This window comes from Perognathus longimembris, chromosome 21 (assembly GCF_023159225.1).
Source record: "Perognathus longimembris pacificus isolate PPM17 chromosome 21, ASM2315922v1, whole genome shotgun sequence".
In the NCBI taxonomy this organism is placed as follows: Eukaryota; Metazoa; Chordata; class Mammalia; order Rodentia; family Heteromyidae; genus Perognathus; species Perognathus longimembris.
In genome coordinates this window covers 29,844,303-29,870,718 of record NC_063181.1, presented here as the reverse complement: position 1 = coordinate 29,870,718, position 26,416 = coordinate 29,844,303, and the positions used below count along the sequence as shown (strand labels likewise).

General features: G+C 40.2%; 1 protein-coding gene across 1 annotated transcript in view; it reads right to left on the bottom strand.

Annotated features, from left to right (window-relative positions):
• Positions 1 to 26,416, bottom strand: part of Slc20a2 (solute carrier family 20 member 2) — a 57,633-nt gene that overhangs the window by 18,966 nt on the left and 12,251 nt on the right. Inside the window, exons 2-5 of the mRNA XM_048330575.1 lie at positions 16,746 to 17,299; positions 11,592 to 11,732; positions 10,030 to 10,115; positions 4,592 to 4,688 (exon numbers count right to left, since the gene is read on the bottom strand). Coding sequence (XP_048186532.1) covers positions 4,592 to 4,688; positions 10,030 to 10,115; positions 11,592 to 11,732; positions 16,746 to 17,034 — 613 coding nt within the window. The 5' untranslated portion in view covers positions 17,035 to 17,299. The remainder of the gene's footprint in view (positions 1 to 4,591; positions 4,689 to 10,029; positions 10,116 to 11,591; positions 11,733 to 16,745; positions 17,300 to 26,416) is intronic.

The window sequence follows — 26,416 nt, the reverse complement described above, 5'->3', positions numbered from 1 at the left end:
TTAAATGAGTGAGCACTTTTGCAATCTGGCCCTATTTTTTTTTTGGCCAGTCCTGGGCTTTGGACTCAGGGCCTGCGCACTGTCCCTGGCTTCTTCCCGCTCAAGGCTAGCACTCTGCCACTTAAGCCACAGCGCCGCTTCTGGCCGTTTTCTGTATATGTGGCGCTAGGGCCTCGTGTATCTGAGGCAGGCACTCTTGCCACTAGGCTATATCCCCAGCCCCTATTTTTTAACATCCATGCGAAGCAGACCCAAAATAAAAGTAAAGAGCATTTTCCCATGCTTCTCCTGAGCCAGTCTCCACACTTCTAAGTCAGGGCCACATGGTCTTACCTGATGTCAGGCCCAACAATCAAAAGGGGAAAGTGAGGTCAGTTACAAGATTTTGGATCCTTTGCTTAGATAATAAGACACCATCACACCTGCCCTTTGTACACCTATCATTGCCAGTGATTTGGCCTGGAAAATAGCTAGAAAATGCTGGAGTGACCCTCTAAATCATGAGAAACTAGAGGGAAGGCAAGGGACAGGAACTGCCTGGGGGTGGAAGGGTATAAATACGAAGGAAGAGGAGGAAGAGATAGAATCCAGGAAAACGGAAGGAGTGCTGTTCATAGTAAGAGAGGACAGAGGAGCAGGATGGAACAGTGATCTTAGCAAATTATTCCAGAAATAGATAAATGAACTGAACAGAGTACCAAAGAACATTATTATTATTATTATGTTTATTAACTTTTTTTTGCCAATCCTAAAGCTTGAACTCAGGGCCTAGATACTGTCCCTAACTCAAGCATAGTGCCCTCCCACTTGAGCTATAGTTCTACTTCTGGGCTTTTTTTGGGGGGAGGGAGTGGTTAACAGGAGAAAGGAGTCTTGTAGACTTTCCTGCTGGGCTAGCTTCAAACCACAATCCTCAGATCTCAGCCTCCTGAGTAGCTAGGATTACAGGCATGAGTCACCAGAGCCTGTCCACAATTATTTTTAACACCTAGATAAAATAAATCAATTGACATTTATGTTACGCAGCTTCAAAGTAGACAATCAAGATTTGAGGGACAAGAAAGAAACTATTCAGTACATTGAGCCTACAAAAGCACTCAAGCCTGGTGTGATAGCTCATGCCAGTAATCCACCCCACTACTTAGGAGGCTGAGGCAGAAGAATCACCACTTTGAGGATAGCCTGAGGCTAAATAGTAAGACCCTGTCTTTTAAAAGTTTTTTTTTTTTAAGGCCCTTGAATATATACATCCAAGGCAAAAACATTTTTCTTCTTAAAGTTTGTCTTATATACAACATTCTTTTTTGACAAAAATATTTTGTATATGTTTTTCTTCCTGGTGAGGCTTTCAAATTGTTTCCAAGTAATTACACCTTCTGAGGGCACTGGGCCTGGCTCTAGCTTCCCTATGTGGAGACAAAATAGGGCACAGCTTGAATTGCTCCTGTTCACTCAGCCAAAAGTGGCAGCCAGGGGCTGGCGCTGGGCCCTAGGCCTCAGCTCTCTGCACCAGCCACTACATGGCCTTTCATCTCAAGCTCCTTTTATTTTCCAAACAACAAAATATTAGGAGGAGTGATTCAGCCTTACCCTCAAACTTCTTTACAATTCTGTCCCAGATCCCCAGAGTATCAGAACATTCAAGTCACTTAAGGAAGAAATGAATACAACTTCTTTTACTCGATTCTATCTCCATTGCCATTACGTGGTTTAACCTAGCTTTCACAGGTCACAATCATTATTATGATCTGCACAATAAGTCATATCCTTCTAACTTTTTTGTTTTACATATAATACATACTTATTATTAAAATATCGCAAAGACCCACATTGAACTGTCTGATGTACAAATATGAAATTCTCGCTACATTTCCTCTTGCACTCACTTCCCAGAGGAAGGGGAGGGGGCGATTCTGCTGTTGTCTTTTCAGACATTTTCTAGATCGGTGCAAATATACAGTGCGAGGCTTGCATGGGTTTCTTTTTTTAACCTCTTCCTAGACTAGGAGCAGTATTACACTGTGCATATGCTGTGCTTTGTCACGTAGTGGTGAACTGTGGGCCATCTTTCTGCATGCTCACACATGTGCACACAGGTTGATCTGCTCTGCAGGTTATCCTCACTATCCTACCTCACCTGAGAAGATTCACCTACTGGTCTTTGTTTTCCACTAACATTTCAAACATCTGAGGAGCCACCAACATAAAAGAAATGCTTGGAAACTTAAGAAAAACACATTTTTAAAAATGTTGGTACTGGGGCTTGAACTCAGGACCTGATAGCTGTCCCTTAGCTCTTTCATTCAAGGCTGGTACTCTACCATTTGAACCACAGCTTTACATCCAGAGGACCAAATGTAGGGTTCAAGGTTCCCAAACTGTGACCTGCACTGGTGCCATTTGAGGTTCCTTATTGAAATACAAATTGCTGGACTTGAAGTATTTCCCATACACCAGGCTCAGGGTTGGCCTAGAGAATCAAGTTATGAGGGAGGTTGATGTGGCTGATGTTTGGCCCTCATTTGGACTTAGAAGCTCTCTAACTACCAGAGCCTTAATCAGGAGATCTGTTTTGCCTATTCAAAGAGCTGTGATAAAGTATAGCAATCATTGCCTAAACACTGAACAAAAACCAGGTCCCACAGAAGAAAGGCTATTTTCAATTAAAAATAAACTTTTGGCTTATATGCAACGGAAGTACATAAGCACTTTATTTTTTAAGGTTATTTTTGGTTCTTGCCAACCACTTTAAAGACAAAAATGCAAAGACTTTTTAAAGTGAAAACCCAGTCTCTGAAGTATAAGAACAACTTTTGAGATTTAAACTAGCTTAAGTTATAAACAACTTTGCAATAATTTTGAGTGGACAAACAGAAGAAACCAAAACAAAACACGAACTCAACATCCAGCAAATCCCCAGTTAGCTCTTTTAAAACCTCTTAATTGCTGTCACTTTTTTTTTTTTTGGCCAGTCCTGGGGCTTGAACTTGGGGCCTGGGTGCTCAGCTTTTTTTTTTTTTTTTTCTCAAGGCTAGAGCTCTATGACTTGAGCCACAGCAGGACGTCCAGTTTTTTTTTTTTTGTTGTTGTTTTTTTTGAGTGGCTTATTGGAGGTAAGAGTCTCCTAGACTTTCCTGCCTGGGCTAGCTTGGAACCATGTTCCTCAAATCTCAGCTTTTTTTGTAAACTTAGCATTTGTCTTTACTGTTTTTTTTTTTTGCCAGTACTGGGGCTTGAACTCAGGGCCTGAGCATTGTCCCTGGCTTCTTTTTGCTCAAGGCTAGCACTCTACCCCTTGAGTCACAGCAACATGTCTGGCCTTTTCCATATATGTGGTGCTGAGGAATCGAATCCAGGGCTTCATGTTTACTAGGCAAGCACTTTACCACTAGACCATATTCTCAGCCCAGATCTCAGCTTCTTGAGTAGCCAGAATTACAGGAGTGAGCAAGTGGCACCCAGTATTATCACTCATTTTTGTTGAAGAACTTTTATACTTTTATCTTTGTAGTTTCTACAGACTGCATAAAAATGTACTAAAGAAGCAAGGACTTTGCCTAAGAAGAATAAATTGTAGACAGACAACAAAGCAGACGTTTGTTAAGGGGGACAATGGACTTGGTCATTCTTCTCAGCTCAGCCTCATCACAAATATGTCACTATGGTTACTGAAGCTACAGCTGGCTGAAGATGCCTGCATGAAGAAAGAGTGTGTAATTAAAGTCTAGTTTAAAGGGAAAATCATAACTTTCAATGCTTAAGCAGAAGGTTTGGACCCACCTGCTGAACAGTCTAAAAACAGTATTTCTAGAGTCAAAATATTAACAAAGTTTTTTTTGTTGACTTATTGGAGGAATGAAATGGCAGTCTTTTGGAATCTTGACTTTTCTCTCCTTCCTTTTCCTCCATGTAAGTCCAGAGGAAACTTGTTGAATTATGACTGAAAAAAATGAGACTAGCTATTTGGCTGGCAGTGATAAATAGCCACTCTCTAATATGTATTAGAATCTTACTTAGTTACATAGTTATTTTTCAGATAGGGTCTTTAGTTTTTGTTCTGGAGCTGATCTTGGACTAGGATCCTCCTACCTATAGCCTCCTGTGTAGATGGGATCACAGCAGCACATGGTCATGTCTGGCTTGTTCATTGAGATGAGGGTCTCATTAACTTCTGTCTGCCCTCCTCAGGCTAATCTTGAACAACAGTCCTTCCCATCTCTGCTTCTCAAGTGCCTGGGTTTTCAGGCCTGGCCCTACAGATGGCTACGGAGCTCCCTGTACCGGTTAATCAGATGCTGCTACTTGCTTGTACTTGTGCTGGGTGTAGTGCTATCCACTTCTCTTGGCCCACTAAAGCTCAGTGGTTATACACCATTAAATAACATGAGACTCAGCAAGGCTCAGTAAATTGAAGCAACATAGGATGGTAACTGGGGGAATGGGGCTTTAACTTTTTAAATTAACTTGGTGCCTTTGTAGTGTGTATGTCTCTCAGCTATGTAAAACAAGGAAATAAAAATCACTACTCCATTTTACCACTCTTTGGTCATGAGCAATGCCAGCTCCATGCAAGTTAACATGGGCATCTTACCTGGTGCTCCTGTGTACATGATGGAAAAAACATTTATTGCTATTGTAGCAGCATAGAACAGAGGAAGTGCTCGGAGACCATTGGGAACCGGGTCCTCCTGCAAGACAATGAGATAGAGTGAGGTCAGAACAGAGAGCATCAGACAGACAAATAATGAAAGACCCGGCTACTACAGTTTCTCCCAAAGGGACATGGCTCCAAGTGCCTGTGACCTGCTGCATGGGCCAAGGCCATCTCATGTACCGAAGTGCAAGGGAACACTAGAGTCACATGAGCTGATGTCAGACTTAGAAACAGAATAGCACTGTTATAGAGGCCCAAGCCTGGGGACTGAAGCCCAGAGCTCAGTACCTACTTCTTCCAAACCTGTGAAGCCAAGTTCATGTTTGCCTACAGTCAGCAAATATTCTGAGGCTGTAATATTTGAGAATTCTCTAGGAAGTTGACGCACTTAGCTATTACAGTATTACTATTAAATTGTGACAGGGTATTCTTTAGCTATATTAAAATACACAATTGCAAATTACTCTTTTACATATTTTTTCAGTGTCTTCTTAAAGAATTTAATCTCAACTATTGTAAGTTCAAAAGAACTATGTATTTTTATCTAAAGAAGCATTCATTTTATTTTTTTAAAAATTTATTTATTTATTGCCAGTCCTGGGGCTTGGACTCAGGGCCTGAGCACTGTCCCTGGCTTCTTTTTGCTCAAGGCTAGAACTCTGCCACTTGAGCCACAGCGCCACTTCTGGCCATTTTCTGTATATGTGGTGCTAGGGAATTGAACCCAGGGCTTCATGTATAAGAAGCAAGCACTCTTGCCACTAGGCCATATCACCAGCCCCTAAAGAAGCATTTGTTTGTAATTTTAGGCTTCTGTGATGATGTTCTCTCAATGTAATGCAGCAGCAAGAACGGACTGCATGTGTTTGAAGTTAACTACATCTGAGAAACAAACATGTAGGGTTTCCTGAGTCTCCTCTGTCAGTTGTCATGGGTCCCCATGGCTCCCATTCAGTAGGAAGTAGCCAGAACAGAGCTCAACACCCTCAACGTCCCAACAGCAGTCAGGGAAAATTCAGAGGGGATAAATAAAGGAAAAAAATCAGCCAATGGTCCAGGCTAGCTTGCCCCCACCTCAACCAGAGGCCATCACCCAGCAGAAGGTCTTAGGTCTTGCCATAACCCAATCTGGGCCTCCTACAAGTCACCATCCTGTGGCTAACACCAGGGAGGGTTTTACTTCTTTTAGACAAACCAATCACCTTCTGAAAAAGTGCCGAGAGAGGGGGGAAAAGGTGGGGAGGGGCAATACAAACAGTGGGCTCCTAGTCATTAGTGGACAACTGGTTTCCTGGCCCACTATTCACTCTCCTGAGTGGTCTTTACTAAATAACTCCTTACAACTGCGTAAGAAAGTGTAGGATTTGTTATTGTTCTTGTTTTGGCAGTTCTGGGCTTTGAACTCAGGGCCTGTACTCACTTGGCTTGCTTGCATGGCTGGTAGTCTACCACTTGAGCCATGCTTCCAGATCGGCTTTCTGTTGGTTATTTTGGGGATGGAATCTAGCAGACTTTTCTGCCCAGGCTGGTTTCAAACCACAATCTTCTGAACCTTACCCTCCTGAGCAGGAAAGATTATAGGTGTGAGCCACCAGTGCCTAACTAGAATTGTAGTTTTAAGCAGACCCACAGAGGATTTGTGAAGCACTAACATGGGCCAGGAAATCCTCAGTGTAGCACTGACACATAGATGCTACCTTAATATTATAAAAATAACGAGTTACAAGAGAATGTTCTTGTACACTTATATGAACATGTTACCTAACAAGGAAAATTAGGTGTAGAAACCAAATTGAGTTCTGGAGTTAAGGATATGCAAAGATAATATCAGAGACACCTACTATGAAATGTAGTATGCAAGAAGATAAAGGCTGTTTGCAGTCATCAAGAGCTGATTATTGCCAGGTGCTGGTGGCTCACACCTGTAACCTAACTACTCAGGAGGATGAGATCTGAGAATTATGATTCAAAGCCAGCCCAGGGAGGCAAGTCTGTGAGACTCTTACCTCCAATTAACCACCAAAAAAATCTAGAAGTGGAGCTGTGCCTCAAGTGCCAGCCTCGAGAGAAAGAGCTAAAGAGAGAGGTCTACTCAGGCCCCGATTTCAAGCTTTACTACTGGCAGGCAGACAGGCAGGCATGTTCGTATGTGGGTGCATGCACATGTGTGCCCCCATACACACACAGAACCAATTATCTTGACAGTTCTCAAGTGGCTGGCATTTGATGGCAGTGAGGTGAAGGAAATGTAAGGGCAAAGGCAGGGTATGATCAGGTCATGGTTCAGTTGACATGACTGTGTTGTGCTACAGAAAACAGAAGGCAAGATAAACTCAGGATGAGAGCCAGGCCAGTGTGCCTGAGCTAGTGTGATGAGCCCCCACGAAAGGACCCTGGGCTGAACTGAAAACAGAGGAGAGGATTTTCTGATGTGTATGACCTCTGGCTTTTCTTGGAGAGAATGGCTTCTAAGTACGCCCACTCAATATTTTTTTTAAGGTTAAAGAAATCTGAGTTTGTGTTTTTTAACTGAATCACTTTATATTTTCTCAAGCTTCCTATCCCTCCTACCCCCTTTTTGGTAGTGCATGGCATGGAATTCAGTATCTCACACATGCTAGGCAAGTGCCTAGCTGAACTGCACGTACCCTTGACCAAATAACCTACTCTTAAAACTTGAAAGAAAATGTCTCACTGAGACTTGTGTCCTTCTTCCCTTTTGTTCGGCTTTTCCTCTCCCTCCTTCCTTCCTATCCATCTATTCTTATGTGTCACTCATCCAGTCATTCCTCAACTCTCTCTTAAAAATATTTAACAAGTAAAAAAATGAAAAAATACTAACAAGTGTCTTTAAAATACTAAGTACATGGATGGGCACTGATTCAGACGGTCATAGTGTCCAACCTCAGACTATACAGTCACATAGGCAGGCAAATGGGCATGAAATGAAACACGCACCACACACAGTGCAAGAGTGAGAACACACAGAGGTGTAGGAGTAGAAACCAGGTAACAATCACAGTTGATTTGGGAAAGGCTCCCCAGAAGTGACAACTGAAGGTGGAATCTAGGCAGAGGAAAGAAAAGACTGAAGGCTACTTGCAGAGAGGGTGGTGCCTTCCCAAATACATCAAAATAGGAGTGTGTGTTCAAAAAGAAATGTACTCATCACCTGACTTGTGTAACTGTAATCCCTGTGGACATCACCTTAACAATAATTAAAAAAGAATAGGAGTATGACTACTCAAAGCCCAGAGAAGGAATGGTGAGAAATGAAATAGCAAGAAGGCGGCCCTTCAATAGAAAAGTAGGCAATGCCAGGAAAAAAGAGCTGTATTTTCAAGCAATACACAGCTGAAGGAAGGCATATATAGATACGTTCATGTGAGTGTGTACATCTGTGTGGATTGTGTTCCAAAACCCAGTGGACTCCTGAAACTATACATTCTACCATACCCTGGACACTATTCATTGTCTTATAAGCATATATAATGTGATAGTTTAATTTATAAATTAGGTATGGTAGAGACTGGTAATAAATAATACATGTTATGTGCACATGGTTGTTTTCTGAAAATATCTGAGATGAAATGAGGTGAATGACACCAGCACTGTGTCAGCATTAGGCTTCTTGTAAGAGCTACTGAACATAAGTTGTTACCATAGTGTCTAGGGAATGTGATGGCTTGAGATAGCAGCCAGGTGACAAATGGTGGGTAGCATGCAGGCACATGCTAGATATATGCTGGACATGGCTCATATCCTAGATAGCTTGGTACAGGAATAGTGATAGAGCTCATTACACTATGTACAATGGCATGCAGTATGAATTTTTGAAATTTCCATTTAGTACTTTTAGACCATGGGTGGCTAAGTGAAATAGTAGACAGTACAATATAAATAAGGAGATACTACTATACAATACAACCAAAGGTAGATCTTATGGCTTATAAAACACTGCAACAAATAAACCAAGAAGATATGTTGATAGTTCGAAGAATATATAAGCATACATAATATGGAATATTGAGTAATAAAAATGATCTGTCATGAGTAATAAAAAAAATCTGTCGTTTGCCAGGAATATGTTCTCACTCATTTGTGGAAGCTATAAAAAAGTTGATTACAGAGAGAATAGAATGGAGGTCACTAACAGAGTAAGAAGGAAATGGAATAATAGTGACTAATAGGTACAAAAGTATAGTTATAGGGAAGTGGTTTGCTACAGCTGAAATCTTCAATGTCCCCTAAAGGCCCATATATGAAAGGCTTGGTGTCCAGTCCATGGCACTAATAAGAAGTGATGGGGGCCTAGTGGAAGGGAGTTAGGTCACTGAGATCATACTCTTAAAGGAAATATGCCCTTCCTTTCCTTGCTTCTGGCTACCATGAGGTAAACGGCTTCCATTCACTACATACTCATGCCATGATATTCCATGCCACCACAGGCCCAAAGCAAGAGACAGCCGAGTAACCATGGACTGCAATCTCTGAAATTATGAACCAAAATAACTTTCCTCCCTAAAAGTTGTTATCTCAGGTATTCTGTCACAATGATGGAAAGTTGACTAGGACATGGCTCTAATGTTAATAAGCACAACTGGGTAATTATAGTCTACAAGAAATCACAGTTTCTCAAAGTAATCACAGAAGAAGTAAGTGTTTGAGGGTTCCAAATACATGGAAATAATAATATGTGAGGAAATGGAAATGCTACTACCCTGACTTGACTGGTATATATATATATATAGAGAGAGAGAAATTTAACACTATATCTCATGTTAGTATAAATACTACATTTGAATTAAGTAAAATAATGTTAAAAAGAAGTCAAATAAAAATGACAAGCTTTTTCACAATACTGGTCTCTAATTTTAGTTGATCTTTAATCTTATACGACAAATGTATCCCCTGTATTTCTTTTTTTTTTTCCAATCACTCCCTCAAATTAAGTCAGTATTTCAAGTTCATTTTCTCTATTAGCAGAATAGGAAAGCATCTTTACATTTCGGTAAAAAGATTATGTAGCTGCTTTTAGTGATTACTCAACTTAAAAATTTAACACTATTTCATTCTATTTTGTTTAACAGTTAGGAAATGATTATCTTTCATTTGTGAGGGCTAAGCACAGTTCTTGGGAGTGCTGACTAATGAAAGAAGTCTCAAATGAGAGCGGGTATGTATAGGCCACTAGACACATTTCTGGGGCTCAGTATAGCAACTTAGCTGATAAAGCGTGACCCTAACTCCACTGTTAAGGTCCACTTAACAATGTAAATGCAGTTCTCTCTCTAGCTCCACTCATCATTAAATTCTGCTGAGTAGGACCAAAATTAGTTCTGAAATTTAATTAAAAAAATAACAACAGTGCTTACCTTTTTTAAGATGAACATTCTGATCAGTACAAACAGCACGCCAGACATGAAACCAGACAACAGTGGAGATATAAACCAAGAAGCAACTGAATGATTAAAAAAAAAATCTAATGAATGTTAAAATTCATACATAATTATGGTCATGTTGATATAACACAATAACCAATATATTACATACATTAATAAGTATTATCAGAATTGTTTACCTTAACTAGGAACCCAGCAAGCCCACCTGACTTCTACTCCAGCCATGTTTAAGTGGTTGTACTGCCAGGTCAGTGGGGCACTATTCCTCTAAGTTTTAGCCTTGGAAGACAGACTCCTTTGCTTCCCACCGAACCTTTTACCCACTTTTCTTATCAATCCATATGGAGAGAAGGAACTTGGTCCAACAGTAAGGTTGTTTAAAAGGCGAGCCACTTTGCATTTCCTTGCCAAGACCAGCTTGGTGCTTTGATTTCTAACACCTAACAACTGGAACTCTCTAACTTTAGCATCAAGCTTTGCAGCTCCAGGCTGTGGCTACATGGTATAACCATCCTGGGGGGAGGGGGAAAGGTGTAAAAATCTAGTTATATTCTTGCTCCACTTTTAGAATTCTAATTGATTTTAAGGGTGTAGAATGAAGTCTATCCATTAATGTTTTTAAATTACTTCCCTGGGCAGTTCTATCATTAGAGTTGAGAACTTTGGTTCCAGATCTAATGTGGTTTTCCTGGTGGTCTGTGTTCCTGCTTGGCAGGTCAGGAGCCAGTGTGACCTACAGCTTCAGAGGCCATAGTGATTCAGATAAAAGACAGCAACCAGAAGATAGAGAGGGGGTGAAGGAGTATTTCAACCCCAGGTCGGTTGGCATTATAGAGTTGACTGACTGACTCATTGTTAAAAGCAGAGCCAGTTATTAAAACTTGTGGAAATGGGTACAGGCCTATAAGGAACACTAGTGCTTCTCCAACAAGGGTAGACTGGATCATCTCTTTCTATGTATATGTGCAGGGGGAAAGGGGTGCTAGATGACTACAGCTATGCTTCTATTTCTTGCTTTTTGTGATTAACTGTCTCAGATTTGTCTGTCTGGGCGAGCTTTAAGCTAAGATTCTCAAATCTTAGTCTCCTCAGATCTCGGCTAGGATTACAAGCATGAGCTGCTCGTGCCTAGTTTGGATCATTTTCTGACCTCAGTGAGGTAAATGGCAGTGACCTTATTCAGAGACTTTACTACGATAATGGATACTGACTCCTTGATTCAAGGCATTTACCTTACTCCAATTTGTAGTCTTTCTCTGACTTTTAGAATGATTTAAATAAAAATTTTCTTTTGCTTGGAAAGACTAGATACTGATTTTCAAAGCTAGATGATGATATAACACTTTAAAAGAGATGGGTTAAAAAGTTCAGTCTCTAGTAAGAGAAATTTACAGGGAGAACGCATTACCCATATAATGTAGGTCTTTTAAACTTTAACATTTAAGAAAAAAAAACATTATAAAGGCAATTTTTAATAAAACCTACTCTAGCAAAGGTTACTTTCCTTCTTATAGATAAAAGAAAATGGCAATTACCAATCTTGACAAGCTCCATCCACTGCACACCCTTGGTACCAATTGCAACAAGTGAGAATCCTATAGTTGAGCCAACAATACAGTGCGTTCCTGAAATTGGAAGTCTCAGGAAGGATGCAATTAGCTGCCAAACGGCTGAACCTATAGATGGACAGATTAAAAACAAAGTCAGACATAAAGTAGAATCTTGGCCAGTAACCAAGAGAAGAAATACAAACTGTTGTTCTCCACAGCGATGTCTCCCAGTTTAACTTCCTATGGAGTTACTTTATAGGTGCTAACATCCTGACAAAAATGACTTGATTAGCTTTAGTAAACCTTCTCAACACAGCAGGTAACAACTCAGCTTTACACATAAAGCTGCTCATTTAATCTGTTAACTGACTTTGCCACGTGAAAGTGAGGTGCCAATAAAAAGCCTGTCCAGGGGTGCAGTTAGGCTAGAATCTAGTAAGAAATAGTCTCTACTATACTCAGGAAAGAAAGGAAAAAGACTGAGGGGAAGTTTTGTTAATTATCATGCCTTCTAGTCACACAATGAGGGCTAGTGACAAGTTAGTCTGTGTATGAGAGCACACTACCTTAGCACATTAAAAAAAATTAGCATCCACTAGTTATACAGCCTAGTTATACAGAGCCTGCTGTTTGATTTTTGCCTCCTACAAGAAAAATAACCAAGACTCTGCTGGGTCTCTTCAAGTTTTCTTTTCAAGGAGCTCCACGTTTGGCTTTCTATTCTTTTACCTCCAGTCCATCACTCTTCTAGGCTTCATGTTTTTCTGGGGTATAGTTCACCTCAGACATTTTCATAAGCAGATCAGATTTTGTTGCAAGTATTAAAAGCATCAGCTGTGAGAGATCACTTTCAGGGGTACTTGTTGAAAAGCTTGTGTCCTGCTGTATGGGAACGAAGAGGTTGGCTGATAAACTGGGCTCATGATTAATTCCAATATTAGCTCTGGAAACCTGGTTGCCTGGCAGCAAAAGCACCCTTAGGCATGCCATTTCCTGGCCATTTCCTTCAAACCTCTCTGAGCTGCTGAAGGGTCGGTCATTTATAGCTATTCACGTCCCTGTTTGTGGAGCAATGTGGACAGCTGATCCAGCAAGGGCTGGGCCTGTTGACCTTGGAGCTGAAGCCAGCTGTGACCCCATGTATATCCTCAACACTTGTGCTGGGAGATGAAGGGGTTGTGACCCTGCTAAATGGTGAGAGACTCCATGGTTGTATCTGGGTTTCCCCTGGACAGTTCCTTAGGACTCACCTCTGAGGCCTGTGCTCCACAGGAATTGAGTGCTTTTAAAATGAAAGCAGGCCTGGAGTCCCAGCACTAACGAGACAGAGCAAGAAGGCTCCAAGTTCCAGGCCAGCCTGGGCTACATAGCAAATTCTGAGTCAGTCTGGGCTATGAGACCTGTCTCAAAAAAACAAATAAAAAAAAAAACAAAAACAAAAATACTTTATGACCTAATAGTGTTGTGTCTATGCGCGCCCACATGCGCTCATGCAAGGTCATTCCAGAGGCTCAAACTCAGAGCCTGGGTGTATTCCCGGAGCTTTTTGGCTCAGGGCTAAAGTCCTACTTGAGCCACAATTCCATAGTCAGCATTTTGGTGGTTAATTGGAAATAAGAGTCTCATAGACTTGCCTGCCTGCGCTTGCTTTGGACTGTAATCCTCAGATCTCAGCCTCCTGAGTAGCTAGGGCTACATGTGTGAGCCACTTGCCCAACTATGACTCAACAGTCTTAGAAAATGATTTTTCTGAGGATGGTATGCACTCACCCCTCTCTACACAGAGCAGGAAATTTTCCTTCCTGAAAGCTGCTATGGTTTCTCTTGCTGACTTTGTAAAATATGCCTGGAGGAGTTTGCAAAAAGGGTGGGGAGAACTGGAAGAACAAAGAGAGGGGCCAGGGAAGAATGAAGGGGTTGTATGTTGGATGGGTGAGGAGCCAGCACCTCCACACTTTGAGAAAGTGAAGGTAAGTGGGATTACATGTGGGCCAGGAAGAAAAGTGAGATGTCTTGATTTGAGGTAATGGCATTCTACAAAGAGGTTCGTCCTTAAGAACCATGGGATATGGGTGAAACCTAGGGAAAGTGGAAGGTGGACATGCCGTAGGCAATGGTAGAGCAAAGGCTCAGAGTCACACCAGAGGTGTGTGTTAGGGCAGGACACAGTGGAGCAAACAGAGCTATGAAAGCTTTAAGAGGACTGTGCACCTCTGAGGTAGCTCAAGGAAATGGCTTCCTATGCTAGGGTGGGTGCCTCTAGAGGATGCCAAGGTCTAAATTCCCTGTAAGGCTTTGGAACCATTGGTGGATTCATGGAAAGTGGATTGACTTGCTTTACAGCTGAGTGAGTCTCAAAATATAACTTGTTTAGGAAGTTTGGGTGGCATTAACAATTCTTCTACTCAACCAACTTATTTCCAGCACAACTTTACTAAGAAAAACAGAACAGAAAAAAAAGATGGGGAGAAAAAGGAGAAGAAAAATTAGTAGACTTTAGAAGATAAAGGAAAAGTCAAGATCTGAACAGAATTAGCTTTGATTTTGGCCAATAATGGTTATACCACCACATTAAATCCACATAAGCTTCCATTTGTAAGGAATTCAGTTAAAAAATCTAGGTAACATAATTTTTTTTAAAGAAAAGGGTCATATACCTACACATCAGAAAAAAAGGAGAAAAAGAAGAAAGGAAAAAAGAAAGAAAGAGAGAGAGGGAAGGAGGAAGAAAGGAAAGAAGGAAGGAAGGAAGGGAGGGAGGGAGGGAGGAGGGAGGGAAGGAAGGAAGGAAAAAAGGAAAGAAGAGAAACCAAAGCAAACAATCATGTTATTCAAGCAAAACCTCAAATTGCTTTGGTAAACCCTAACTGCAGTTGAGGGAAAAATCCTTCATTCTTTCAGTAAAGGGCCCAAGGCTAAGGGGGCTAGGGGGAAACTAGAAACTGGAGAAATTATACTAACTATAAAAAGAAATTAGTAGGGACATGAACCCAGTTCATAAAACTGGATCTAAGTGAAGCCCTTCATATAGTCTGTGACAAAGTTCCTACAAGCAACAGCATCTCTGGGTCTTATCCAACAGGGAAGCTCCATGTAGGCCTTGTCCTATCAGCGGTTTTCTTTATTTCTTCAATACTTTCAGTAAGTCTTGCCCATATTATAATCAGCAATGAAAAGTCTTAATTTTATTTTAATATGATTAACCCATAGTTATCTATCATGAATGTCATGGATGAACTTTACAAATAATGGTTATTTTTCTCAGGGAAGTTTCAGTTAATTTGACTATACTGAGAAATGCATGTACTATAAAGTAAGCAAAATTCAGTGATTACAACAGCTGTTGAACTTAAAGCAACTCTGACTCTTGCATCTATGTAGCACAAAATATTAGAAATTGAAACTTCATATCTTGTATTACCTGGCTATTAAATACCTTAGCATATCAGCTTGCTTCTGACCAGGGGGTCCTCAACTGACTTATCTACTTGTTGGAACAGAAAGATGGTGGGTTACCCTCTCCACATGCTGAGGTGCTTAAGGAATACTAGTGACAAATGGCTAGGGACCTTTTGAACATGACTGTGTTCTTGGGACACCAGCATCTTACCTCCCACAGAAGGACACTTCCTTTAAAAGGAGATGTCCTGTTGAAAGCACAAGGTGGTGAACACCATCTCTAACCTCTTGTCCCTAACCAAATTACCCGTATAGATCAGTTATCTGATGGGATGGCATCTTTACCTAGAGGCAAACAGAAAGAGAGTCCTGTCAGCTGTACTTGGTGGTTCCTGCCTGGAAATTTCTTCCTACCATAACAAGGGAAGAATGGGAAGCCCCACACATGGCTTCCACTCTCAGAGTCACTATAGTACGGAGAAATCACACTGTCCACTGAGCTAATGTTCACTACATACCACTCACCTCAATTCTTCATCTGGGCAACGTACACCTAGTCATAAAGGACAGACATACAAGTGATCTTTTAGCCAGAAAAGAAAACATCCATTTCAAATAAAGCTCCAAGGGAGTAGAATGAGAAAATCCACACAAAAGCCAACAAAAACATTACAAATAATGCAGAAGACTAGAATTTCTTGAAATATAAGCACTTGATCAATATTCATTTGGTAATAACTCTAGAATTTAGACTGAGAATACAAAAAGTCAGATAAATAAATATTGGCATTTTCTCTGTTTGTTTCTTGGTGCTGGGGAATGAACCCAAGACCTTGTTCATATGCTCACCCACTAAGCAATATCCAAATCCAAAAAGTATTCTTCTTTTTCTTTTTTTTGGTGGTCGTACTTAGGCTTGAACTCAGGACCTGGGCTCTGTCCTTTAGATTTTTCACTCAAGGCTAGGGTTCGGCCACTTGAGCCACAGTTCCACAAAAAATATTCACATTATTTTGCAGTGCTGAGGGTTGAACTGGAGGTTTCATGCATGCTAAGCAAGTGTTTTCATCACTAAGCCCCAAACATTATTGTTTGATAACTACAACTTCAAAACATTGCATTCTGATGAGAAAAAAATTAAAATTTTATAGGTAAAAATGCAAAACAAGCCAGGTGGCAGTGGCTCAAACCTGTAATCCTAGCTACTCAGAAGGCTAGATCTGAGGATTATGGTCTGAAGGCTGGGCAGTAAAGTTCAAGGTAACTCTTATCTCTAATTAACTACCCAAAATCGATGGCTCCAGTGGTAGAGCACTGGCCTTGAGTAAAATAACAACAAAAATAATAATCATAAAGCAGCCCAAGCCCTGAATTACAGACCTAGAACTAGAACATATAAAAAAATTAAAACAAATTCACTTATACATATTACTTCTTTAATAACCTAAATTTAATAACTAAATAATAAAGTACTATTCCACAAATAATATTCATTTATTAAAAATCTATTTTAGCCACCTAAACTGCTAAATATTTGAGAAAGTACTTTGTTATTTAAATACTTATAAAAAAACATAGTTATTCTAAAATGAAGAAAGCAAAAAAATCAGTAAAAACATGAAACCCAAATCAAGTTTCTGAAAAGCTGAAACAAGGGCCCCATTTAAAGAATGGGAAGAGGTAGCAGGGAGGCAGGTAGATGGCCAAACCTTCCCTCAGGGTAGGATTAAAGCTACTCACCAACCATGGCACTCACTTCCCCAGCCATAAGTGTTTCTATTGTCTCGTTGTACAGGTTCACATCAATGATGCCTTTCCGGATTGTCTCTCCTACTTTGGCTCCCAGTAGCACAGAGCCAATAGTTTCAAATATTGAAGCCAGAATGCACGCCTGTCTTAAGGTCACCACACCAGAGCCCACGGCAGTACCGAAGGAATTGGCAACATCATTTGCACCAACAGAAAATGCCAAGATGAAAGCTATAATAAAACCCAAAATGACCATCCACAAATATTCATTCATAGCCATTCTGGAAGATGAACACCAAGGACTTTTCTTTCACAGAAATATTTTAAATAAACAAAGCTTGAGGTTAATGAGTTTGTAACACTGAGAGTTCTTGTAAACAGTGAGTTTGCTCTGGAAAGTGCCAGGCAATGTTGGAGCTGGAACAAACTGCTAACTGTTGGTTTTCAAACTACTGTCAGTACAGTTCATTTGGTTGTGTTCAGTCAGCGGTAAAACACATTCCATATTTTTTCTCTCAAGACTGGGAAAGCTGTGATGTTGTCTCCTGTAACAAGAAAGAAACAGAATAAATCAATTACCTACAGCACCTGTAACATCTTGTTCTTTCAGAAATAAATGTTTAAGCCTGCCAATAGGATCTAACTTCAGCATAGGATAGATCTAACTATAAATCAAATTCATAGTGGATTACAATTATACTACCCTCCATATCAACCAAAAAAAATGAAACATAAAAAAAATCTGGTTTCTGGAATGTCAGAGCATGCTTACTGTCGGCTGACAGTAGACTAGCTTTATTAGGTGAAGTTTTTAAAACAATTTGAAACATATTTGGGCATGATTTTCAGACAACATAGAGAAAGGGCTATTCAAATTGAGTATTTTCAGATATGTGGACTATGCCTAGTTCCTTGGAACAGTGATGATAAAATATGATTATGTGCTGCCATAGGGTATGGCCACTATCTACCTGCATATTTACACAAGGGAATGAACCTCCTGTTTTAGGAGTACATCTTACAACAATCTCTGGACCATATCACTTATGGCAGAATGATGAAAGTAAGAGTGGAGGGTGCTCCATGGAGATGTCAGACCATACTACTAGCCCAGTTTCTCATCTTGCCCAGGAAAAAGAGGCCTTGCCAGGGCTAGCAAAACCATGCCCATTCAGCAGTTCACTACCTTGAGCTCTTCCTGCCCTCATTTTGGCTTCTCATTACTCCCTGAAAATCCGGGGCTTTGGTATCACAGCATCCTTCTGCTGGGCCAAGTTCTCCTGATAGCCACAGCGAGTAAGTCCTAATCAGTTTGTTGAATAAATAAGAAGGGAGCTTCCTTTTGCCATAAAATACATTTGTACAGTATAAATGTCAATAAAAACTTTCATATACTGTTACTATGTGGTCAAGAGATGAAGCTTGTGTATTTTTTTCTGAATGATGCTAGGCATACAATAAAGGTGCCTCATAAATATGGTTTCTTCATAAATGCTTACTGAAATGAATCAGGCTCATATTCCATGTCACATACATGATAATATTTTGGTCAGTCAACAAGGTACTTAGAAAGGGTATGTGTGAATTTTTATATATCTTGTGATTTTGACAATGCGAACACTGTCTGGGGTGTAGATCACCGGTAATACTTTACCTAGCATGCACAATGCCCTGGGTTCAATCCCCAGCACAGAAAAACAAAAAACACCCAAAGTTAATATGCTAAAATGGTAACAAGATTAACAGTAGTATAACTGATGACTTCCCTCCACCAAACTATATACTGTAGTGATATATTTTTTAAATGAAAATAATAAGTCACCAAACTTACTGGGCAGTAGGAATATCATGTTATAGGCACAGAGTTAAATAGAAAATGTACACTGACTGTTTTTTTTTTAATCATTTTCTAAGACTTTTAGCCAATGCAGTTCTAGAGATACCAAGTAAGACAAATGAGAGATCACTGAAAAAGAATTTTATTATAGTACTATGATAGGCAGGGTAAATCTTCAACTGAAAATCAAAATGAGGATGAATGTTATCTATCTTAAAACATACACCAATTCTTCATGAAATCTTGACAGGCTAGTCTGCCAACAGGGAAAATAAAGACATTCAGAAAATTATTTCTTGGGAAGTTCCTTTGTGCAGTAGCTGGAAATACAATGTAAGTGAAATGAAGGTGGTCCAGGCGTGTATGGGACTTATAGCACAGTGACGGAAATTCGATAATGACATAAAAGTGCACCTCCACACTGGTGATGGTGCTAGGAAGGACCCAGGTTGGGATATGAACTTATCTAAGAATGTAGAAAGGGCCAAGATTAAACAGCTTAATTCAGAGGAGCTGAGGTCTGATAGGTATGATGTATGAAAGTATACTGACAGCTAGAAACAGGATTTTGAAGGTGGAGAACAAATAGTGGGGAAATACTAATAATATACTAATAATATAGAAACAACATGTCTGGAAGGGGAAAATGTTAGATCTCTATCTCACACCAAAATCAATAAAATATTTAAACGAACAAAAAACCTGAACAGAATTTAAAAGAAACATAAGCATTTATTTATTATTGGGATGGAAAAGCCTAGGTATGACATACAGGCAATTAATAAAAGGAATCAGGGCCGGGAATATGGCCTAGTGGCAAGAATGCTTGCCTCATATACATGAAGCCCTGGGTGCGATTCCTCCAAGCCCTGGGTTCGATTCCTCAGCACCACATATAGAAAAGGCCAGAGGTGGTGCTGTGGCTCAAGTGGTAGAGTGCTAGCTTTGAGCAAAAAGAGGCCAGGGACAGTGCTCAGGTCCTGAGTCAGCCCCAGGACTGGAAAAAAAAAAAGAATAAAAAGAATCAATCCAGAAGTTGCTCAAGTGGTGAAGCACCTGCCTACTAAGCACAAAGCTCTGAGTTCAAGCCCCAGTCCTATCTTAAAAAACAAAAGAAAAAATTAAGATGGGAGACAAAAAAAAAAGACTCAATTGTGGGAACAACACAGAGATGTCATCTCTCTCCTACAGCAGTGACTTTCAACAAAAGTGTAGTGGTGTTTACAATTTTCAGTCAGTGGCTTGGTTCTTTCCAACTCTCTAAAGGGCTTTTCTAAAAACAAAACAAAATTACTGCATAAAAACATAAAAAATGTTTAGAACAAATTTCCTTGTTCTTTTTTCTACTAAGAAGTCTTCTATATAGCTGTAATTGATAGGGATAAATGTCATAAGACATTCTTCAATTTTCAAATACCACATAATTTCTGCATTTGAGGAACAGTAAACCTGCCTTATTCATTAACATGCAATTTTCATGAATTGGTTAAAAAAAGTTAAAAATCAAAAGAAAGAAATTTCAAAACAAACATTTCTAATTCCTGTATGTGCATTATGCAGCTCAGTTGATACAAGTAAACTTACAGTCAGTCCTGAGTTTATTGGTCATGTTTAAATTGTTGTGATCTATTGTTTCTGCTCTTTTTTTTTTTGTATGAAAATATGCCTTCCCAAAGGCAATGGTGTCCCCAGAGTAAGCTCAAAGTGAACAAGTTTAATTTAAGGGATAAAGTAAAAACTTGAGAAGCATTATGGGAAAAAGTGAATTACACATCTGCAATACGAGCGTGTGAACACCCCATGCTGAGCATGTGTGGGTTTTCCCCAACCATTTGCCAGTGGAAACCAAGGCTCTACTGCCTTCTAAGAGGCACTGAAGGGCTTATAAACTCCTCTTCCCAGATTTGCAGTATGTTAACAAGATCCTCCCATTTCTTACCAGTACTTTCCATGCCTACAGGACCGGATTCTCAACTTTTATCCTGTTCTACTATGACCACATGCTCTACTTTTTTTCCTCTAGGTCCAATAAGGCACCTCAGAGGACCCTTGAGTTAAGTGTTAGAGATCTGTTATTTTTATTTATTTATTGTTTTCACAGTGTTGAAGATCAAACCCAGGGCTTGGCTTTTGTACATGCTAGGCAAGTGCTCTACCTCTGAGCTACACCCCAGCCCATACTGTCATTTTAACTTCTTCTGGCGAGCATCAGATATAACTCTGCCTATTGCCTTCTTAACCCACATTGCAAGTTTGAACTTTATTTTATTTTTTTCTTATTTATTGTCAAAGTGATGTACAGAGAGATTACAGTTTCATATGTTCGGCCTTAGGTAGCAAGTTTCAACTTGAAAAAAGTTTAAACTTGAAAAAAGGAAAACAAACATTTATTTCTACCTGTTGCTGGACAGATTTATACATGGTTTTATTTGTTGTTGTTATTATTTATTTTCCCAGTCCTGGGGCTTGAACTCAGGCCTGGGCTCTGTCCATGAGCTTTGTTTGCTCAAGGCTAGGGCTCTACCACTTGAGCCACAGTTCTACTTCTGGGTTTTGGTAGTTAATTGTCTCACAGATTTTCCTGATCAGACTGGCTTCAAACCGTGACCCTCAGATCTCAACCTTCTGAGTGGCTAGGTTTACAGTTGTGAGCTAATGACACCTAGCTACACTATTTTAAAAGCAGGAGGATTGGAAAAATATGGTAAGAAACACATTTATGCCACAGGAAGTTTAGGTAGGCAGGTTCTTCTATGACAACCAAGAGATTCTGCAGTCTTAAAGACTTGCCCATAGTCAACTTTATAGTCCATGAGGAGTTTTTACCTGAAATTTCATGACTTATGTTTTTCCTCTAGGATCATGTCCCCCACAAAGAGGACCACAGTACTGAAAATGTTCAATTTTCTCCTGTAAAACCCAAAGAGCTTGACACCCACTCTCTAAAAACAGAATCCTACTTTCCTTGAAGCTGAAGTGGAATATGAAGACATAGATACCTCTTCTATACGTACTGTTACATACACTGGTGGCTTGGATTTCCTAAGACATGAAAATTTCTATCTTCTCCTAATAATACTGAATAGCACAGAAGAATGATTTTTTAACATTCACCATGTAGATCTTATTATAAGCAGTTTCTAGTAACATTATTCAAGAAAACATCCACTTTGTACTTTCAGATGGAATCCGCATTGACCCAGCTCTGAAATCTGCTGTAACCACCCCAAATAGCACACTCCCAAATATGCAAAGTAGTCATAGGAACCTGAAAAAGGGTAGATGATACTGACTAAAGTGGAAGCAAGGAAGAAAGTAAAAAAGGGAGGGGCAGGGAGAAGGAAAGAAGGAAGAAAGGAAAGGGAAGGGAAAGGGAAAAGGAAAGGAAGGAAAAGGAAAACGGCATTGGAAGGAAGGGCAAGACAATCAAGCAATTGTCAGGATCAGGCTTGGAGCACAGGCACACAGACTGCAGGACACTGATAGATGAAGTGACAAGATGGCATATTTCCTCATGAGGAATGACCATGACCACACAGCCTGAGGTGAAGAAAGCTGACCCAAACAAGCAAGCTGCAGATCTGAACTCAAGAAAGGGGTATGTGCCAAGGTTGCTTTGCTGATATTCTGCCCCTTTATCTTCTTTTCTTGCATGCTAAAAAAATAAACATTTGTTCATATTGTCCAGAAAAGAGAAGCCCAGGTTCATACCTGTCCAGCAGGCTACTGGCTGCACTAGCCTGGCCAATCACCTAAATGACTGTCTGAGAAAGGGGGAAGACTGGACACAACCACTGGTTATGTACAAGGCAGAAGTCTTAACATGGTGGCTTTTAGTATCATTAGCAGACAAAGCCCCGGGCACAGTCAGGAGTTGGGGCCAGTAATGAGCAGATGAACTTGGGTGACTCACACACACTCTCTGACTCCAGTTTCATCATAATGGGGATGACGATGGCACATGTTCTTTACAAAATGACTGTGAAGATCAAATCTAATTATGTGCAAGTGTTTTGTACGTTGTGGCGTGCCTCAAGTGACAGGGCTCTGTCACTATTACTGCAGACACAGGAAAAACAAGGATCCAAGATCTCTTAATCCATGTCCCTTCCTCTTAGCAACGGTATCTAAGTACCTCCCCTATCCAGCTCTAATTCCTCCATGTAAAAACTCTGGACTTGTCATTGGATAGAGACTGACACACTTTTCGAGGGGTGGAGGGAGTTGAAGAGGTAAATATAAGAAGCCCTACTCCTCCCCAAAATAACACTCGAAAAGTAAAGCTATATTGGAAGATAATAAGCAGTGTCTTATAAAACAAAACTTATGCTACCACATAACCCAGGAACATCACAGTGATGTCTATTTATTCCAGACAAATGAAGACACTTGTCCACACTGGAAACTTTTGGTCTGTATCTTGGGTATGGTGGTGGTTTTACTGCTATACATATCTGCCAAAACTAATGAAACTATACACTTAGAGAGTTTACTGTATATAAGTTAGACCTCAATAGAACTGATCTGAAAATAATACTGGTCAGAAGGGTAATATTTGCTTTTGATTGTTTTCCTGTCCTATATTGCAAGCCTTCCTCCCCCATCAGTGAAGTCCCTTAGGTTTCTGTACCACAAAAAAGGGGAAAATAGTTATTGTTCAGAGAAAAAGGGAATCTTCCACTCAGACACAACAAAACGAGTTACTTTAATCAACCAAGAGAGGCTCAGGGACAGGAACAGGTCATCACAGGATGTTCAAACAACAGCATCAAGGGCAAAGGGCAAATGCAAATCAATTAGCTAAGACACTGCCATTACACTGCAAACATGTGACTCTGCAGGAAAGGATCCACAATGTAACTCTTCGAAGGCTGGAGAGAGGAGCCTGCTGCTGTGTTAGAACACTGACCTTCAAGCTAAGGACTGGTTTCCATGAGGAAAAAGAACACCAGGTCTTCCATGATGACAAGTCTTCAACATAGCATGGGAGATTCCCCAAAGAAGCAAATATACACATTAACATTTACATTTAGGGCAAATACAAACACTAGCTGGAAATAACTTTTGTGAGGGGACACAGATGATTTTGTAAATCTCGACTTGTGGGCCCTTCATCTACCAAGTGCTTCAAGGAAGTCACTTAGAGTTTGAGAATGAACAAGTTACAACCAAAGTGTCATTTTTATGGACAACTCCAATATCCACCCTAAAATTAGTTCTGGAAAGGATCTGTATGTAGTGTTTGTGTTGTAGTAACGCTCTGTAATGCTATCACCCAGGAGTAGTTAGAAATGGTTTAAATAATTCTAAGGAATGGCTTTATGCCAAATGGTTCTTACTTACAAACTTGCAAAAGTGGGTTAGATAACTCACCAGAGTCCTGAGATCTATCTTCAATGAGGAATATCCAACACTGCGGTCTTTATGGCATTAACTTCAAATATTCAAGAACATATGCAAAACATTCGAAATATGGGCAAATACTGATGTGAAAGATGTTTACTGCAATGCCATTTAATATAATAACAAAAAGAGAAAACATCTAAGAAAATATTGTCCAACTTCTGGAGATGAAATTTACATAATCACTAAAATAAGACACACGAGTTCTTCATGACCCTAGCACATATAAATGCTACGTGAAAAATGATTTTTTTAAAACATTGATATCAAGTGGTAAATAGCTGTATGTGTGGATACATCCTGTGATCTCAGCTACTCTGGAAGTGTAGGCATGTTCTAGTCGAAGCATGTCCCAGTGGAAGGCTGGCCTAGGTAAAAATGGAAGATGCCATAAAAAACACCTCAAAGCAAAATGGTCTGAGCATGTGTGGCTCTGGTGCATTGCAAGTGTCAGAACAACAGAATGAGCTAGTAGAGGAGCTGCCATAGCACTGTAAATGCAGTTCCATGGGAAAAGATCTCAAATGTATTTAAGAGAGCTCATGTGTAAGTCTGAGGAAACAACAGTGCCTTCTCTGGACATTCTTTATTGGCTTTTTTGGGGGAGGGGTGGCATTATTTTCCTACTGTAAAAAAGATCATTCAACACTACAAGGGAAAGTCATTTTTTAAAAACTAGGAATGCCCTGGCCTTGCTTGGCCTCTTCTCTTAGCCTGAACTTTGCAAGAGCTGCAAGGTCTTTCTTAATCACACATGAGCCTTTTCTTACGCTCTCCCTTCCTATTTCTTAGGTTCCACTTGAGGTTTAGACACTATCAGGGCCAAAGTGAATAAAATGTCTTTCTGTTGCCAAGAACTTTGCAGGCCTTTTTTTTTCTTTTTATCATTAAAAGTAGTATTTGAGGCTGATGCCTACGAGAAGCAACCTATAATTTATTCTTTATTTCTTGTTTCAGCTCACAGAATTATAGGATCATTGAACATCCAAATTTGAGAGGACCTTAGCCACCATCTAGTCCAGTTTGGGTCATTGTGAAGATATATCAGTCATAAGTGAAGATGTAAGTCTCTAAGAGCATTCTTCAGGCACAAACTCAGTTCCATACTAGGAGGAACTCACATGCAAAACTAGGCAGTGATGTTTCTATCTGACATTCATAGATCTCTCTCTCTCTCTCTCTCTCTGAGATATTTCTGCTATTTGAACCCTGGCCTCACTCTTGATCTCTTGATCCTCCTGTCTCCCTCCTAAGTGCTAGGATTACAGGTGTATACCACCACTCCCAGCTTATAAGCCATTAAAAAAATATTATCCTTAAGTAATTGTACAGAGGTTTCAGTAAAACAAGTCACTCTTGATGATAGCAGTCCCTATCTGGGAAGCTGCGATTCTGGTCTAAGCTGGGGTGGGAGGGAAGAGATCACAGGGTGAGAATGAAGAGGATGGATTACAAAGATAGCTATAGAACCTTTGTTCCTGGAAAACTATCAAAGTCATATGATGGCTCCAAGTCCTGCCCAACTCTATTATTCTACAACAACTAGAAACCACAGGATTGGGAAGAGGCAGTTTCGCCCGGAACTGAGAACCACAAGATTGTCCTGTGGGGAGAATGCTGGAAAGTTCTGATCCTTCCTCCAAGAGCACAATGATGGCTTTCGTGAACTTATGGAAGGTGAACAAAACTTACTTTGTGCCATCTAAAATTCTACTTCAGATCCTGAAGGCTTGGGCCTTCTGTACCCTTTTCTTCCTTGGCCTCATTGCTGCTATGGTCCTGCTATCTTCCCTCTTGCTATCTTCTCTCCTTCTCTCCTTCCCTTCCCAGCCTCACTCCTGCTATCTATCCTCTTTCTGACACTAGGTTTGGTGTTATTTAGGTATTTTCCACCCAGCCTGACCTTTCCCTCCCTGGGAAAGTATTACATAAATCTATTAAGCAACTATATTGTTAATAGGTAAAAAAATAAGCAATTAAAACAAGAAAGTTCAAGAGGTTAGGGTGATTTGGCATGAAGAAAATTTAGAAGGTATGATATGACTTGATGGAAAATACTTTAAAAGTTGAAAGTTTGCCTCAGAAAGGGGAAGGGCATGGGGGCTGGGAATATGGCCTAGTGGTAAAGTGCTCGCCTTGTATACATGAAGCCCTGGGTTTGATTCCTCAGCACAACATATGTAGAAAAAGCCAGAAGTGGAGCTGTGGCTCAAGTGGTAGAGTGCTAGCCTTGAGCAAAACGAAGCCAGGAACAGTGCTCAGGCCCTGAGTCCAAGCCCCAGAACTGGCAAACAACAACAACAACAACACAACCCCAAAAAAAACAAAAAACAGAAAGGGGAAGGGCACCAGAAGCGTGCAATTGGAACTGGAATGATGATGCAGTGGGCTATGTAAGCCTCTGTGTGTGTGTGTGTGTGTG